The 14,255-nt window shown below is 55.4% G+C and overlaps 2 protein-coding genes across 6 annotated transcripts in view; one reads left to right on the top strand and one right to left on the bottom strand.

Moving 5' to 3' along the window:
- The window catches only part of RALGPS1 (Ral GEF with PH domain and SH3 binding motif 1), a 226,031-nt gene that overhangs the window by 93,896 nt on the left and 117,880 nt on the right, over window positions 1-14,255 (bottom strand). The window lies entirely within an intron of this gene.
- ANGPTL2 (angiopoietin like 2) overlaps window positions 1-14,255 on the top strand; it is a 32,572-nt gene that overhangs the window by 15,660 nt on the left and 2,657 nt on the right. For both annotated transcript variants that reach the window (XM_037493468.2, XM_037493469.2), the window contains exons 3-4: window positions 10,757-10,950; window positions 12,404-12,674. In XM_037493468.2, coding sequence (XP_037349365.1) covers window positions 10,757-10,950; window positions 12,404-12,674 — 465 coding nt within the window. The remainder of the gene's footprint in view (window positions 1-10,756; window positions 10,951-12,403; window positions 12,675-14,255) is intronic.

The following is a 14,255-nucleotide window of genomic DNA, read 5'->3' on the forward strand; positions in this document are numbered from 1 at the left end:
GCCCCTGACCTCCAGGACTTGGTCCGAGGAGGTGGCAGCCGCATGAAAGCATTAGGGTCATCCAGTGCCCACCAGTTCTAGGCTCCAAAGTCACATTAGGTCTGACATAGGATTTATCTGAGAGGGAGCATCTATGAAGGCCAAAATTTCCAGAACGGTATGAGATGTATGGGCCCAACATAGCAAAGTATCTGAAATCTGGAAGGCAGTGAAAACTGTGCGCTGTGTGGTCATCGTGGCAACCCATATGCGCCCCACAGAGAGGTGTCTGAGCCCCACTGAGTCTGCCTGAAGAGGACACAGTGTTGGACAGAGGTAGGGACTTTAGTTTAGAGGGGTTTACCAGGGTGAAAGTCCAGGGGCACACCCTACTCTGGCATCTTGAATGATTCAAATCCCCTGCTTCTTCACATCCGCAGTCCAGCGTGTTTGTGTGTGTACATTCTAAGGCTTCTGCACAAACCGAGTCTTTTCTCTCCTTCTGGAGAGAGAAGGTCTGGCCTCTAAGCACAGCTGCCTGGTAAGGAGGGGCAAGGATCTTACTATGAAGATGACCTGAAGGCACTGCAACTGAGCTTTTTCTTTTTTGTGTGCAAAGTCCTCCCAAAGTCAGTACTGATCATTAGTAACAGATATTCAAGGTTAACTTAGTGACCCTTCCCACCAGGGAGCCATAGGAGCACCCAGTTGTGTGAAGAAAGTGGCTGGGGGAGGGGCCTGCCTCCTTCTGGCTGGCACTAACCCTGGAGGAAAAAGCAGATAGCCTCTCTTAGCCAATCAGCAGGGAGCTCTTATCAGGCTTGTTCTGAGAGCCTGGGGGCAGATTCTGCTCCGGAAGACAAAGCCTTCTTCTGTGCTCTGACCCAAAAGATTCTCCCCCTCCCCAGGGTATCACTCAGCCAGCAACACCTTTGCACTCAAACCTTGGCAGCTTATAGATCTGGCATTCCAAGGCCCCAGAGCCATCAGCTCTTCTGGTCTGGGGGCTGAGGCCAAGGTTCGCAATTCCCCTGGGGCTTTCAGATAAGCCCTGAAAATCTAAAAGCAGCAGCTCATTCTTAACCACACAGTAACAGGCTGGCCCCAGGCCACCAAGAGCCCGAGGGAGGGAGGCCCAGATTGCTTCTGGCATCCCTAGTGTATCAATTGGGTATTATCCTATCTCTAAGGTCTGGCCAGATGGGCACTCAGTTAGGATGATGCTGGAGATAAGGCCTAGGCCAAGTGGCTCTGCCCTGCACTCTCTCTGGGGGTTTAGTGGCTGCTGCTGCCCTGCCTTTCTCCTCATCTCACACATACCCTGGCCTTCGCTGTGAGCTCTTCACACACACACACACACACACACACACACACACACACACACACACACAGGCACACACACACACACACACACACTCACATGTCAGTCAAGAGAGAAAAGCTGCAGAGGCTATTCTCTAGGAGGCGAAGGAAGGCACAGGATGGAGTCCCTGCTGTGGCCTTCTCCCACGGGGGTTCTAGGAGGCCTGGACTCTACTCCGCAGCCCAGCCCACATAGCCACACACACCAGCCCTCCTGCGTGGTGCCCATCCTAGAGACTGACCAGGGAACAGAGGGCAGCGTCACCAGCTGCCACAGGGAGGCTTGGTCTAAAACAAATCTTTAAAAATCAAAAGGAGCAGGCATTTCTAACTGCTTTCTCTCCTAAGAGAACCTAATCAACTGCTTGTTTCTCAATGGATAAGAGAAGGGACATAAAGTCACAAAGTATTACAGCTTGTTAGGGGCATCTCAGACCTTTGACGCGGCTTCCCAGCCATAGCCTGTCAGTGCAGAGCCGCGGCCAGTGTCCGGATCTCCAGTTTTCGCGATAAGGAGGTTCGGAGAGGTTAAGCAACTTAGCCAAAAAGACACAGCTAGGAAATGGCTCAGCCAAGACTCAAGCCCAAGTCTGTCTTAACCACTCTGGGAAAAATGCGCACTTCCCAGGGATGGCGGAGGGGAGCTGGTGCGAATATCACTCTATAAACGCTTGACTTGGCCCCAGGTGCCAGCTTCCAAGCAGCTCCTTGTCAAAGAGTCCTGGAGCAGGGCTGGTGGGTCTGCCACTGGCCTCCGGCGCCTCTTGCAACGCAGGCCATGGTCACCATGAGCTGGCCAGAGCAGGCTGCCCCGAACTCAAACTTTAGAGGGCCCAGCTGAGCCAGCCCCTTCCACATATGAACAGCTGCGGAAGGCTCACATGGTAGACAGTGCGTAACCCCGAGGTGTTGCAAAAATAAAGGAATAATAAAATGAAGACAGTGGAAATGAGTTAGTGTTGTGCTAGGAGTGTCTGAAACGGCACGCTCTCCCCCAGGAAACAGTGCCTCCCCTTCTCACTCATGGACCCATGCTCTGGGGTGACTTCTGAGCATCTCAACACATAACTGTGTTGGAAGTCATGATTTTTTAAATGATGTTAACTCTAAATATGTATATACAGTGGCTGCTTTGGGGGCCACATTCGGTGGCAACACCATCACTTTGCTGCTAACAGGGAGGCACTGCTCGCCCCTCACAGCAGATGGTCCACGGCCAGGCAGGCACAGACCACCTGGGTTTCCCCCTACGTCTTATTCCCCCCTCGAGCTAGGACCTAGGTATGCCAGGCTGATTGCTGGCACAATGCCACATTTTAGGAGAGAATGAGCTAGGTCACGGCATGGCATCCTTTCCTTCCAAAAGAAAAGCACATCTGTCCCAGGAAACAGCGGTTGGTCTGGCTGTTCTAGATCAGCTCCAGCTGTCCCGGCTCCCAGGTTGAAGGGCCCGGAGAGCTGAGCAGCACTGGGCCCCGGGAAGACGGTACGGGTGACTTGCTGCTCGGGCCTTAAGGTCACAGGCTGGGGGAGAGCCTGCCCGGGCCTCCTGCCCCTAGAGCTTGTGCTGTGCCATCTCGTTTCTAAATTGCTATTGTTGAACACAGAAAGATCCCAAATTCACAGGAATGACGCAATCCAGTGCCATTTCATAGCACATTCTTTGCGAGCTTCTCCATAAACAAAACCACTGGAGCTCGAGGTAGGTCGTCTTCCTGTGCTTTGCTTCTCTTTTCTCCTCCTCCTTGGGAGCAGACCACAAAGAGCCTTTTGAGCGCCTTGGCAGGCTCCCCCCCTGCTCCAAGGAAGAATTCAGACAAATGCTCAGGCTATTTACAAGCCCCAGAAGATAAACTATCAGCTTGTTACTGTTAAAAGCGGTGATCTGGCATCTTGTGGCTGAATATTCCTGCAGCTTGGCACCTGGCAAACGGAGAGTAATCTAGAAAATCCTGGCTTCCAGGCCTGTGTGGCCAGTTCCCCAGCCATGCAGATGACTGTTATGGTGAGTCTGTGCCATGAGTTGCTCCCCCAGAAAAAAGGGGTAAAGGCGGCAGATGAAGTCGGCCTCACACTGCACTGGCTGAAACCAAGTTGGCCAGGTTTGTCAAGGATATGGCAGGGCACCATGGTGAGAGTGACACAAGGGGATGCCCGGCAAGGATGCCGGCAGCAGACTTTGGGGGGCCAGAGCCATCCCCCTGCAGTCCCTGCAGCACAAAGGGCTCTACTTCCACTCCCATCATGATGCTGAAAGGAGGGCATGTTGAAAACAAGCCTGCCGGCCTGGTCCTGGACTTCAAGGGGACCTGGAGGCACTAGAGGGCCTGCAGTGGTTTTATGTCATCCTTTTTCATAAATGAATAAGTAATTTTTCCTTAATAGATTTTTTTTAATAGTTAAAATTACTGTATAGACAGAGAGAAATTCTGCTGAGAAATTCAGCTTTCAGACAAATGGAACAGCTTTTTCAAATTTTGCATGTTGAAATTCAGGTATCTTGGGGGTAATGTCTGAAAGACACAAGACTAGCCGCCAGGCACTAACCCCAACAGGAAAAGCAGAGGTGCCCCGCGTCCCCACGGGGCAGGCTTCCCTTCCGGGGTTTGGTCTGGAGGCTGATTACCCTTTGTTGTGGGGTCCCAGTCTCCAGAAGGACTTATTGCCATTGGCTCTCATCCTTGGAAGATGACAAAGGGGAAGGCAGCTCAAACTGGTGAGCAGGTGGAGGGGGCAAGCAGAGGGTACACGCGCACGACGTGGCCCAAGAAGGCCTGAAGAAGCAGAGTGGGACAGACACCCCCCACCACACACACACACCCCAGGAAGTCCACAGTGTGACAGCACCGCCCGTGCAGCAGCGGGAATCAGGGCTGGGCAGCAGAGCTGAGATCTAACCCAGCCGCCCCCTTTGCAGTGGTGGAGCTCTCCAGGCCTGTTCCCTCACTTCTGCGGGCCTGGCGAGCGTGAGGTAAAAGTGCACATAAAGCACCTGGCGGGTAAGAGACTGCAGGTACAAGGTGGGCACCCTTCTCACACTGGTAGAGAGAACTAAGGCACTGCGGGCACCCTGAGGTTCCCTAAGCAGCTCTTCCGGAGGAGAGGAGGGAGGCGGCTGAGGGCAGATGGGCAGATGCACTCAGAACCACCGCCAGCAATCAGCAAGACCTCCTGAAGACCAGGTGGAGCTGGACAAGTGTCCTGTTTTCAGAAAGAAAGGATGAAATACCAGAACATCCATGCCAACTGGCTGATGTTCAAGCCCCACTAAAATTACAGGAACAATAATAAGGCGAGATTTGTGAGCATTTGGAAAATTAAAAAGCTAATCAATGAGAGCCAGCACACGTTCTCCAAGAACAACCCCCAAGAAGCCCACCAGCGGACTGCCTCTCCTGGAAGGGTGAGCAGGCTGGCACTCGACGGGCACAGCCACCCAGCCACCACCTGGGGTCTGTGGATGGCAGTCACGGCTGGGAGAAGCTCTTTCACCGTGTGCCTGCGCAACACACCACCATCTCCAGGCTGAGATGGTCTTGGCCATGGTCACCACTGCTCCCAGTGGCCCAGGGCTTCACTCCCATCACATGAACCCCAGAGAGCTGCCCACTCTGCAAACAGCGCGCCCCCCACAGCCTCTCCTATCATTTTAAAATTGCTTCACAGCCCTCAGGTACTGAGGTTCCACTCAGGAATGGGCACAGCGCTTCTGGAAGGGTTCTCTGGAAAGCAACAGTGCCACATCTATTTATCCTGAGGTGAAATGGGCAGAAACGAGATCCTTTCATGCTCTCACAGGCCCTGGGGGCTCTTATTTGGGAAGCCTCAGAGCGTATCATGTGCACTGAAATACACCCAGCTCACACATCTACCATACTTTCTACTGTAAAAAATTTTAAAGGATTTTAATAATTTTGCTTTTGAAATTATCTGGCCAAGAGTAACGCAATTAATTTATGGTTGGCTCTGATTTCTCGGCAAACATCAGGCATGTTGAGAAATTCCTGGGAAGTGAGAAAAATCCAACCTACAAATTGTTTTCAAAAGTAGTAACATTTTTATGAAGGCTAAGTTTAACAATTAACGAACCCGACAAGATGTTATACTTTGTAGAAATGGAATTATATACTTATAAATTCTGATTTCGCAGTTTTCTTTTCATATTTTAGGGCCAATAAATGTCTTTAGGTCTCAAATTCCTAAAACAGTTCGCTGGCTTCAGGCCCTGAGCCCTTCAAGGACTAAAAGCTTGAGTGGCAGCATAGCATCTGGAGCCCTTCGTAGGAGGGACAGAATGATGTCACGTCAGCGGCGGCCAGCAGGAACCCGAGCTGCCCGTGGGATGTGCCCGCTGGTGTGGGTTTAGGTTATTGTTTTCTGCTCTGGCTCACTGAAAAGTGGCGACTGGCACAGACTCTGTGTGTTGAGAATGAAAACATTATTTCCCCAGCCTTGCGAAGAAGCAAGGCCGAGCAGTACCACTTGCTCTGTGCCCTCCAAGGCAGGCATCTGCTCCCCTGCCCTCACGAGCACCCGCTGGCACACCTGAGCCGTCCACGGCCTGACACTCAGATGGATGACTTTGGGTAGGAAATTCCAGCCCCAATTTCAACAACTAGTCATTTGTCCTATTAAAAAGACATTTCAGGGAGTGGCAAAAAGACGTTTTGGAGGCAGACCATCGAGCATAATTGAAAGCAGCACGAGCGTCTCACAGGAAAGCAGCATGTCTAGCATTGTCGCAAAAGCCTCTCCCCAGTGCCGGGCGTGGACCGAAACACCCCCTCTCACGGCCCACAGGCCTCAGCTGGCTGGGTCCAAAGCTTGGTTTTTGGGGGTAAAGAGCCTGGCAGACTGCTGGGCCAGCCATGAGGGAAGGGCTCTGCCCCCTCCCTGGCGTGGGCACATCCATTGTCCGCACAGGCCCACTGGCTGCCCACCTCCCGGCGCCCGCCCATGAGGTTGGCTTGGTCAGATATTCATGGGGCCACCACTGGCTAGCAGGGGGATGACTGTGTTGAAAGTTGTTGCAATTGGTGAGCCCGTTTCTCCCCCGTGGCCTTGGGGGCATATCAGGTTAAGGCTGGTCTGCCTAGACCCTCAGAGGAACTAGAACCAGAACGTGACCCTTAGGTCCAAGCCAGCTGGACCAGAAACGCCCTGCCCAGGGGCAGTCAGGGCTGGCTCAGTGACCAGAGCCCCCCGCTTCTGGGGAGGCCATGTCCTTGTGTGCCTGACTCCTGGCACTTAGACACCCAACCCTGACCACCTCCAGCACTTACTGGCTTCCACAGTATGGCCTGAGTGCCCCGATCTGCACACTCTGTGTTCCCACCGCCAACATCCCTTCTCCCGTGATCCCCGACTCCAGGTCCTCTGTGTTTTCTACCCGGGTTGCTTCTCCAGGGACCCGAGCAGACGCGGCCTGGCCACGCGGCTCTGCTTCCCTCCCCTTCACGTGGAATGTCCTGGCTGCAGCTCTCCAGAGTGTAAATATGGTCTTTGTAGAGATGAGATCGGGGCACTCACTCCACTTGGAGCCTTGGTGCCGCCGAGTTAGTGTTGGCCTGGCGCTCGGGGCAGAGCCGCCCTTCAGAAGGGCCGCCAAGGGAAACACAGCCTGGGCACTTCACACTGTTCCCGGGGAGAGCGCTGCCCGCTGCCACCGAAACGCGGTTTCATTGAGAGAGATGTCCATTCTTCCCTTCAGCATAGCTTTGTGGTCCTCTCCACAGGAGTTCTGGCTTTTAAAATACACTTTTGTGGAAATCATCTGTTAGTAAATAATCTCAGCTTCAGGTTTGGCAAATCAAAAACAAATACAGTGACTTGTTGGTGTGAGGAGGGGGGAGTAGGGAGATGATCAGGTTCCACCTTTCAAAGGAAAGAGAAAGAAACCTCGCTGGGCACCTGCCCCGGCCGGTCATGTGTGGGCACTCTTGTCCCTGAGACCCTCAGAACCGGCAGGGTCCTTTTCCATTTACAGAAGCAGCAGCTGAGCCTCAAAACAGGCCTGCCCCAAGTCACCAAGATTTGAGCCCACAGTCATCCCCCTGGCTCCACGTCGGGGATCCCAGCCCCAGCCCACACTTCCTCCACAGATTCCTGAATCAAAGTGAGATGAGTCCCCAGCCCTCGGTGCCATTATTCCTAGGGAACAGTTACAGATTTCCCTCAGAGCAGATTTTTTCCGTTTTAAAGGAGTCAAGTGATCATCTTCCTGCCGCCATTTTCCTGCTCCTCGGTAGCTTCTCTACTGCTGCTGAATTTCACTACTAACTTTTTTTTACCCGGATAGTTTGCATTCATCATTTACGTTTCAGGCCTTTCTCACTGGTCTTGCCTTTAATGTAAGAAGGAAAGGGAAAGTGTTTGAGGGCCGATTTGCTGCAGCTCCTCAAAGGGTTTCTGAAGGAAAACTGCTGGGAAGCGGGATATTTGGTGGGGACCCAGCTTCCTGAGTCTCATGGGAAACGAAGGGCCTGGAGACAGAGATGTCTCCTAACAACAAAAACACTAACCGTGTCCTATTCCACACCTACCCCGTGAGTCTAGAAAGCATGCCATACCCAGATGTCTTCAAGGGAGAAAACGCCAGATTTGTCTTTAAAAAATGGAAAACTCCTGCCTCATGACAGGCACTCAGAGAGTTGAAAAGAGGCCAAAGGGTAGCACACTATAAGGCGACAGGAGAAACAAATCATCAATTAAGGTTTTTAAATGGTGTAACAAGCTGACAAAGAAGTGTAGACGATTCACCTGCCTGCTCGGCCCAGACCCCTCTGGTGTGCACTCTGGTTGGGGAAAAGGAAGAGAACTTGAGGGTGGGGGCTCTGGGCCACCCAGACACCTGGGCTCCTAGACCAGGTCTGCCCCTTACCAGCCAAGTGACCTCGAGGTGCGAGGAAACTCCCCGGGCTCTGGTTTCCTCACCTGTACAGTGGGGAGACTCGCCCTCCCTCATGTGTGCGTGACTACCAGGTGGGCGCACAGCAGAGGCTCAGCACGCGCCGACTAGCAGAGCTTGTTACGACGGTATCATGACTCTCACTGCCCCAGCGGGGACGCACTTAGGGCTCAGGGTTCATAACCTGGGATCGGAGGGTCCATTTACCTTCTGCAATTGTCAGCAAAGCTGTATGTGTATTTTTCTGAATAGGGAGTATAGACCTTTCCTCAATTTCTGAAAGGGACTGGTGACCCCCAAAACATTTGAATACTCTTGTCTTTTAAAAAGAGCCCTTTGTGGAAACGCCGGAGGCAGGGCTGGACGGCTGATGGCACCCACACAAACCCTTCAGGCCCGCAGACATGGGGCCGGCCCGCCACTCTCTGGGGGCCTTGGAAGCCTCTCCCCACGTGGCGCCGTCTCCTAAACTGGCCCTTCTGTCTGAGAACTCCACAGGAGCCCTGAGGCAGCTCTGCAGAAAGAGATCTGGCTGCTCGTCCCGGTGGTGGGGGTTACTCTGCAGGCTTCTGCCGGATCTTCCGTCACCGGCAGGGGCACCCAAAGGCCTCCCCTGGGCTTCTGACTCGGGAAAGGGCTGGGCAGCCTCCCACGCCCACTGCTGCGCGCTGCTCCAGCTGTCAGGGACAGACTCCCATTCTCTGCTTGGTCCCCGGGGCTGTGGGCCGAACACAACCAGAACCTTTTTCTCTTTCATGAATGCTCTGGCCTCTCCGTCCCCAGGATGGACAAGGCACGAGGCAAAGAAGGAAGCAGTGGCTGGTGCCACATCTGTGGTGGGGTGGGGCTGGGGCTCCTGCCCCCACCCTTGCAGGGAAAGAGGGCTGGGCAGGAGGCAGCCAGGTGAGAAGCCTCTTCCTGGAGGGTGCTGGGAGGAGCCCCGGGCTAACCGTGAGCTGCGCGCAGGCGTGTGGCCTTTCTTCCCAGTGCCACATGGGGACTGGGCGACAGGCAGCAATGCCCTGCCTTCCCGTCCCATTGGGCTCCAGGTGGGGATGACCAGACTCTGCCATGGGGCCTCAGGAGAGCTGAGGTGGCAGCTGAGGTGTCAGATCAAAACTCCCCAAATTTGCCAGTTTAACCATCACGTGTGGGCTAATCAAGCTCCGGCGGCAGACAGGAGACTTTGAGAAGTTTGACCTGGGTGGGAAAAGCCAAGTGCACCTGCCACGGACGCCAGCGCCACCGCCCTCCCACACACACGAGGGAAAGGGCAGGATTCCCCAGAACTCGTGCTGCGAGAAGGCCAGGAGGCCAGCTCCTCCCTCGCTGGGCATCAGAGCAGCCGCCGCCCTGCCTGAGCTTCCGCCGCCCGGCAGAGAGCCTGCCAGCGCTGGCAGCGGCAAAGCGCTGCTGAACACAAACACAAATTAATAGAAAGAACAAGATGGGCTTTTCCTAGCGCTCTGATCTTATCCACCCTTGGTCTGGGGACTTCTGTGTAGAGAAACGTGGACATTTTATTTCTTTTCAAGCAGCACGTCTATGCTAGGCCTTGGAAACCTTCCTCAGATCTGTAAGGAGAAGCCCAGCTCATGCGGACCTGGGTGACCCCAGCTTCTGCTCTCCTGCCAATGTGACACCAAACACAGGGCGCCGTGAGGTGAGGGTGGGGAGCCTCCCAGACTCCTAGAACCCGAATCCTCAGAGTCGTGCCCTCCTCTGTGAAGTCAGAGGATCTCGGACCGCCTCTGGTGTCAGTGTCAGAAGGGAGGCAGGATCAGGGGTGTCTCAGACACAGGTGGCCAGCTTCATGGACCGCCTGTCAGAGGATGACATGGGCATGGGAGCTTCCTTTGGAAAATGCACAGATGAGGTGGAACTTGGTCATTCTACCCCCAAAGATGTGTGGAGACTGGTGCCTGAATCCCAGAAATATCCCAAAGCCTCTGGCTACATGGTCAGATTCAGGTTCCACCTGGGCTCCTGTGATCCCAGGCAAGTCACAGTCGTCACTGTGACTGAAAGGCAAGTGTGGAGTCAAGGGAGGCGGCCCAGCCAGTCTCGGCCAGGCCGTTGGGAAGAGCAGCCAGCCGCTCACCAGTAGGAAGCCCTGGAGAGGCACCACATGCCGGACACTGCATGTGTTTTAGGGAAGCACATCTCTTCTGGCCAATGTGGGCAACTTAAAAGAAAATCACTCCAGGAACTCCACACACATGACTCAGAATTCTTACAATCTCTAGGGAGGTAAACATGACAAGAAAAACTGAGGGCGTGTCCAGGTAAGGAAGCCTCCACCCTGCAGGAGTCAGGGGTGACAGTGAGCGCGGAGTCCAGGGCCCCTGACCTCTAGTCGGGGCTCTTGTTTTACATCAAGTATCCCGCCTGGCACTGCAGGCCTGTGGCTCCCAGCCTGCAGAGGTTGCGCCTGCTCAGGGGCAGTGGAGGTGGGTGAATGTGCTTGGCAGTAGGCAGGTCTGTGACTGCACGTGTCTGTGTCCCCAGGCCCTTGGAGAGACTGCCTGCAGGCCCTGGAGGATGGCCACGACACCAGCTCCATCTACCTGGTGAAGCCGGAGAATACCAACCGTCTCATGCAGGTGTGGTGCGACCAGAGACATGACCCCGGGGGCTGGACCGTCATCCAGAGGCGCCTGGACGGCTCCGTCAACTTCTTCAGGAACTGGGAGACATACAAGGTGAGAGCCAGGGGCGTCTGGGCTGCCCACAGAGCGGCTGGCCCATCTAGAGAGGCCCGTCTGGCCAGTGAAAGAGCCGTGGCAGGGGAGGGAAGGTGTGTGCTGACCTGCGAGGCTCAGCATGAACACCTGCAGCAAGAAGGATTTAGAAATGCCGCTGTGGGGAGCATCTTCCCCCACTGGGGCTTCTGGGAGAGAAGACCTGTTGTTGCTGCCCCAAGGGTGAAGATCAGGCTTCCAGGAGGGCCTCCCAATGGGCCATGGCAGGGAGCCTGCATCCTGGGACCTAACACCAGGGCCCATGGCTGGGGCCTCGCTCCAAAAGCACTGAAAGCTCATCCCGAGGTCAGAAAGGCTGCGTGGGCTCTGCAGTGTCTCCCTCGCTCCCCTAAACAAAGAGGTGGTACCAGCACAAAGTGCCAGGCCGGGCATGGTGAGGCCAGTGCTCCCGCACTCCTGTGCTCAGACTCACATCAGCCTTCAGAGGGAGGTACCACTCTGGACCCCACTTACAGATGGCCAAGCCAACCAACCTGCTCAGGGGGCCATAGCTGGCAAGTGGCAGAGGGCCCCCAGATCCCCAGGCTCTGACACTAGGCCTCTGACTAGCTCAGCTGTGACACCTGCCGTGCCCTCTCCTGGCCTCCTGTGCTGGCCACGCGCCAGCCCGCCTCCTGAGCAGCCCCATCTCTGCTCATCCTCCTCAGGCCTCTCATGTAGTGGTGTCTGAGGACTCGCTCCTTAACTCTTCCCTCCTCACCCTGCTCTCTCTTAGAGGCCGTGGGGCACAGCCATTAGGACTGGCTGCTGAACTCAAGTCCCACCTCTCCCCCGGGTGTGCTATGTGGCCCTGCACCTCGCTGGGCCTCAGTTTGCTCACTCTAGGGAGGGCAAAAATGGAGCCTGGCTCTCAGAGGATTCACAGAACAACATGTGGCGAGACCATGAGGGCTCATAAACACTAGCCTTACTGGTCGTCCAGCAGCCATTCCCAGGACTCCACTAGCTGCCATGCAGACGCCACACACATGTCAGGACACAAACCTCTAGGCTGCAGACCTGTGAGGGAGTAGGGGGCGTGTGCTGGAGTTTGCACAGGCCCTGCGCGCAGCCCGCATGGAGGAGACTGGAGCACAGAGAAGGGAAGGGCCTGTGTCCTGCCAACTGCGCCATGTCACACGTGTCCCTACGGAAAGCAACAAAGCTCCCCACGTGACAGGAAGGACCAGGGGTTCATGCCACGCCTTGCTCACAACAAGCCCCTCTAGGTAGGCTTGAATGACGATGATAGGCTCAGAAAGGCAAAGCGACTCACCCAGCCAGTGTCCAGGGTGGGAGGCATGGAGCCCCACCTGCCTTCTGCTCTGCCTGTTCCAGACCCCACCCCTGGCACCGGGCCCTACAGCTGAGGGCGCTGCCTGTCCCACACTGATGCGCCCCTCTGTCTCCCCAGCAAGGGTTTGGGAACATTGATGGCGAGTACTGGCTAGGCCTGGAAAACATCTACTGGCTGACAAACCAAGGCAACTACAAGCTGCTGGTGACCATGGAGGACTGGTCTGGCCGGAAGGTCTTTGCGGAGTACGCCAGCTTCCGCCTGGAGCCTGAGAGCGAGTATTACAAGCTGCGGCTGGGGCGCTACCATGGCAATGCTGGCGACTCCTTCACCTGGCACAACGGCAAGCAGTTTACCACCCTGGACCGAGACCATGACGTCTACACAGGTAGGGGCAGTAGGGCAAGCCCAGGTGGGGAGGAGAAGGGCCTGAACGTGGAAAGACCCCAGGGCCAGTGGCCCAGCCTGCTCCTGCCCCTGCAGGTCCACTCTCCCCCGTGGCCTACAGGCCCCCTTGCAAAGCTGAGTCAAAGTGGCCTTTACAAGAAGGGAAAGTGCAAAAGGTGCAGAAATTCTGGCGGAGGCCCTCTCTGAGCCACACCAGCACACCGGGTGCAAGGCGGCCCCCCTCCTGCAGTGCGGCATCCTAGGGCAGGTGCTCACCCTCTGGCCTCCATGTCCACACTGGCAGTAAGGACGACAGCTCCCTTACAGGAGAGAAAGTCCGAGAGTGTACCTGAAATGCTTTGTCTGGGCTCCTTCCCGTGGGCCTTTTCCACAGGTACCTTTATTGCACGGACAGATCCTCCTTGTACCCTGGGGTGACATCCCAATAAACCCACAGAAAGTTGAAAATACCCAAAGTGGAAATGCTGATGGGGCTGTGGCTCACCGTGGCTCCCAGCATCTCGGAGAATCCTACCAGGCTTTAGGGAAAGTGTCTGTCTTGCACCTTAAAGTGGCAAGTCCTAAGTGGGGGACTATCCTGTGAACCCCATCCCTAGGGGAGCTTTCGAGCAGAAACCCGTTAAGAAAGGGGAGGTGACTGGCCAAAGAGAAGGGCAAGAAGGTGGCGCCTCAGAGCCGGTCAGCCTCTGGGGACACAGGGTCTGTGACCACATTTCTTAGAGCAGTCATGAGGAGGGAGGACACTACTCTACGGTCCCAGGCCTGCCCAGCAGCACAGTTAGGGATGGCCAGGACGTGGATCCTTGTTCCTGGAGACAAGCTTCCCAGGGCCTCCCTCCTCTGGCATCCGTGGGCCTCCAGCAGGCAGGCTGTGCATGCCGAGGGTTCACTCCATTCTCCAAATCCCACATGGCTGCCTGGTCCTCATGGCCTCCCCTCATGGCCCAGGGGAGCCCAGGAAAATTTCTGGGCAAGCCTGGGGCTTGGTCCCACCTCAGCCTTCTGCCTCAGCCTGCCTGCTCCCTCCTCACCCTACTCCAAGGTCTGGGCAACCCAACCCACAACCGTGAGTGGGGCAGCCCTTCCCAAGCTCCCTTCGTAGGCCTGATCAGGAAACTGGGGGCTCCCCTTTTGATTAGGAGCAGCCCCAGCTGGCAGTGGCTCCTCTCCCCGCCTTCCTGGGGAGGAGGCACCCCGCACGCCTGCCTCCACCTTGCCCATGCTTTTGCTGTTGTTCTAAACTGCTCATCCCCGCAGCCCATTTCAGCATGCCGTGTCAGTGCCAAAAGTGTTAGGAAAATTTTTTTCTTCTGTGAAATAAGTTTTAAAAATATTTAGCTAGAGAGCAGGCCAGGGAGGAATAGAGGAGCACTTCCCCTTAAACACTTTCTTTGTCATTCTATAAAGACCCTGGCCCAACACTTTCCACTCCTAAATATTCCTCAGAGAAACTCCTTGGCCTCTCACCGCCCACCTCTGGCCATTTCCGCTTTCTACCAGATACGTGGGGTGAAGTCCTCCCCTGCTCCTCGGCACCAGGTCCTGGACTTGGGGCCCGAGT

Source organism: Talpa occidentalis, unplaced genomic scaffold (assembly GCF_014898055.3).
Source record: "Talpa occidentalis isolate TD23 unplaced genomic scaffold, MPIMG_talOcc4v2.1 talOcc4.7, whole genome shotgun sequence".
Classification (NCBI taxonomy): Eukaryota; Metazoa; Chordata; class Mammalia; order Eulipotyphla; family Talpidae; genus Talpa; species Talpa occidentalis.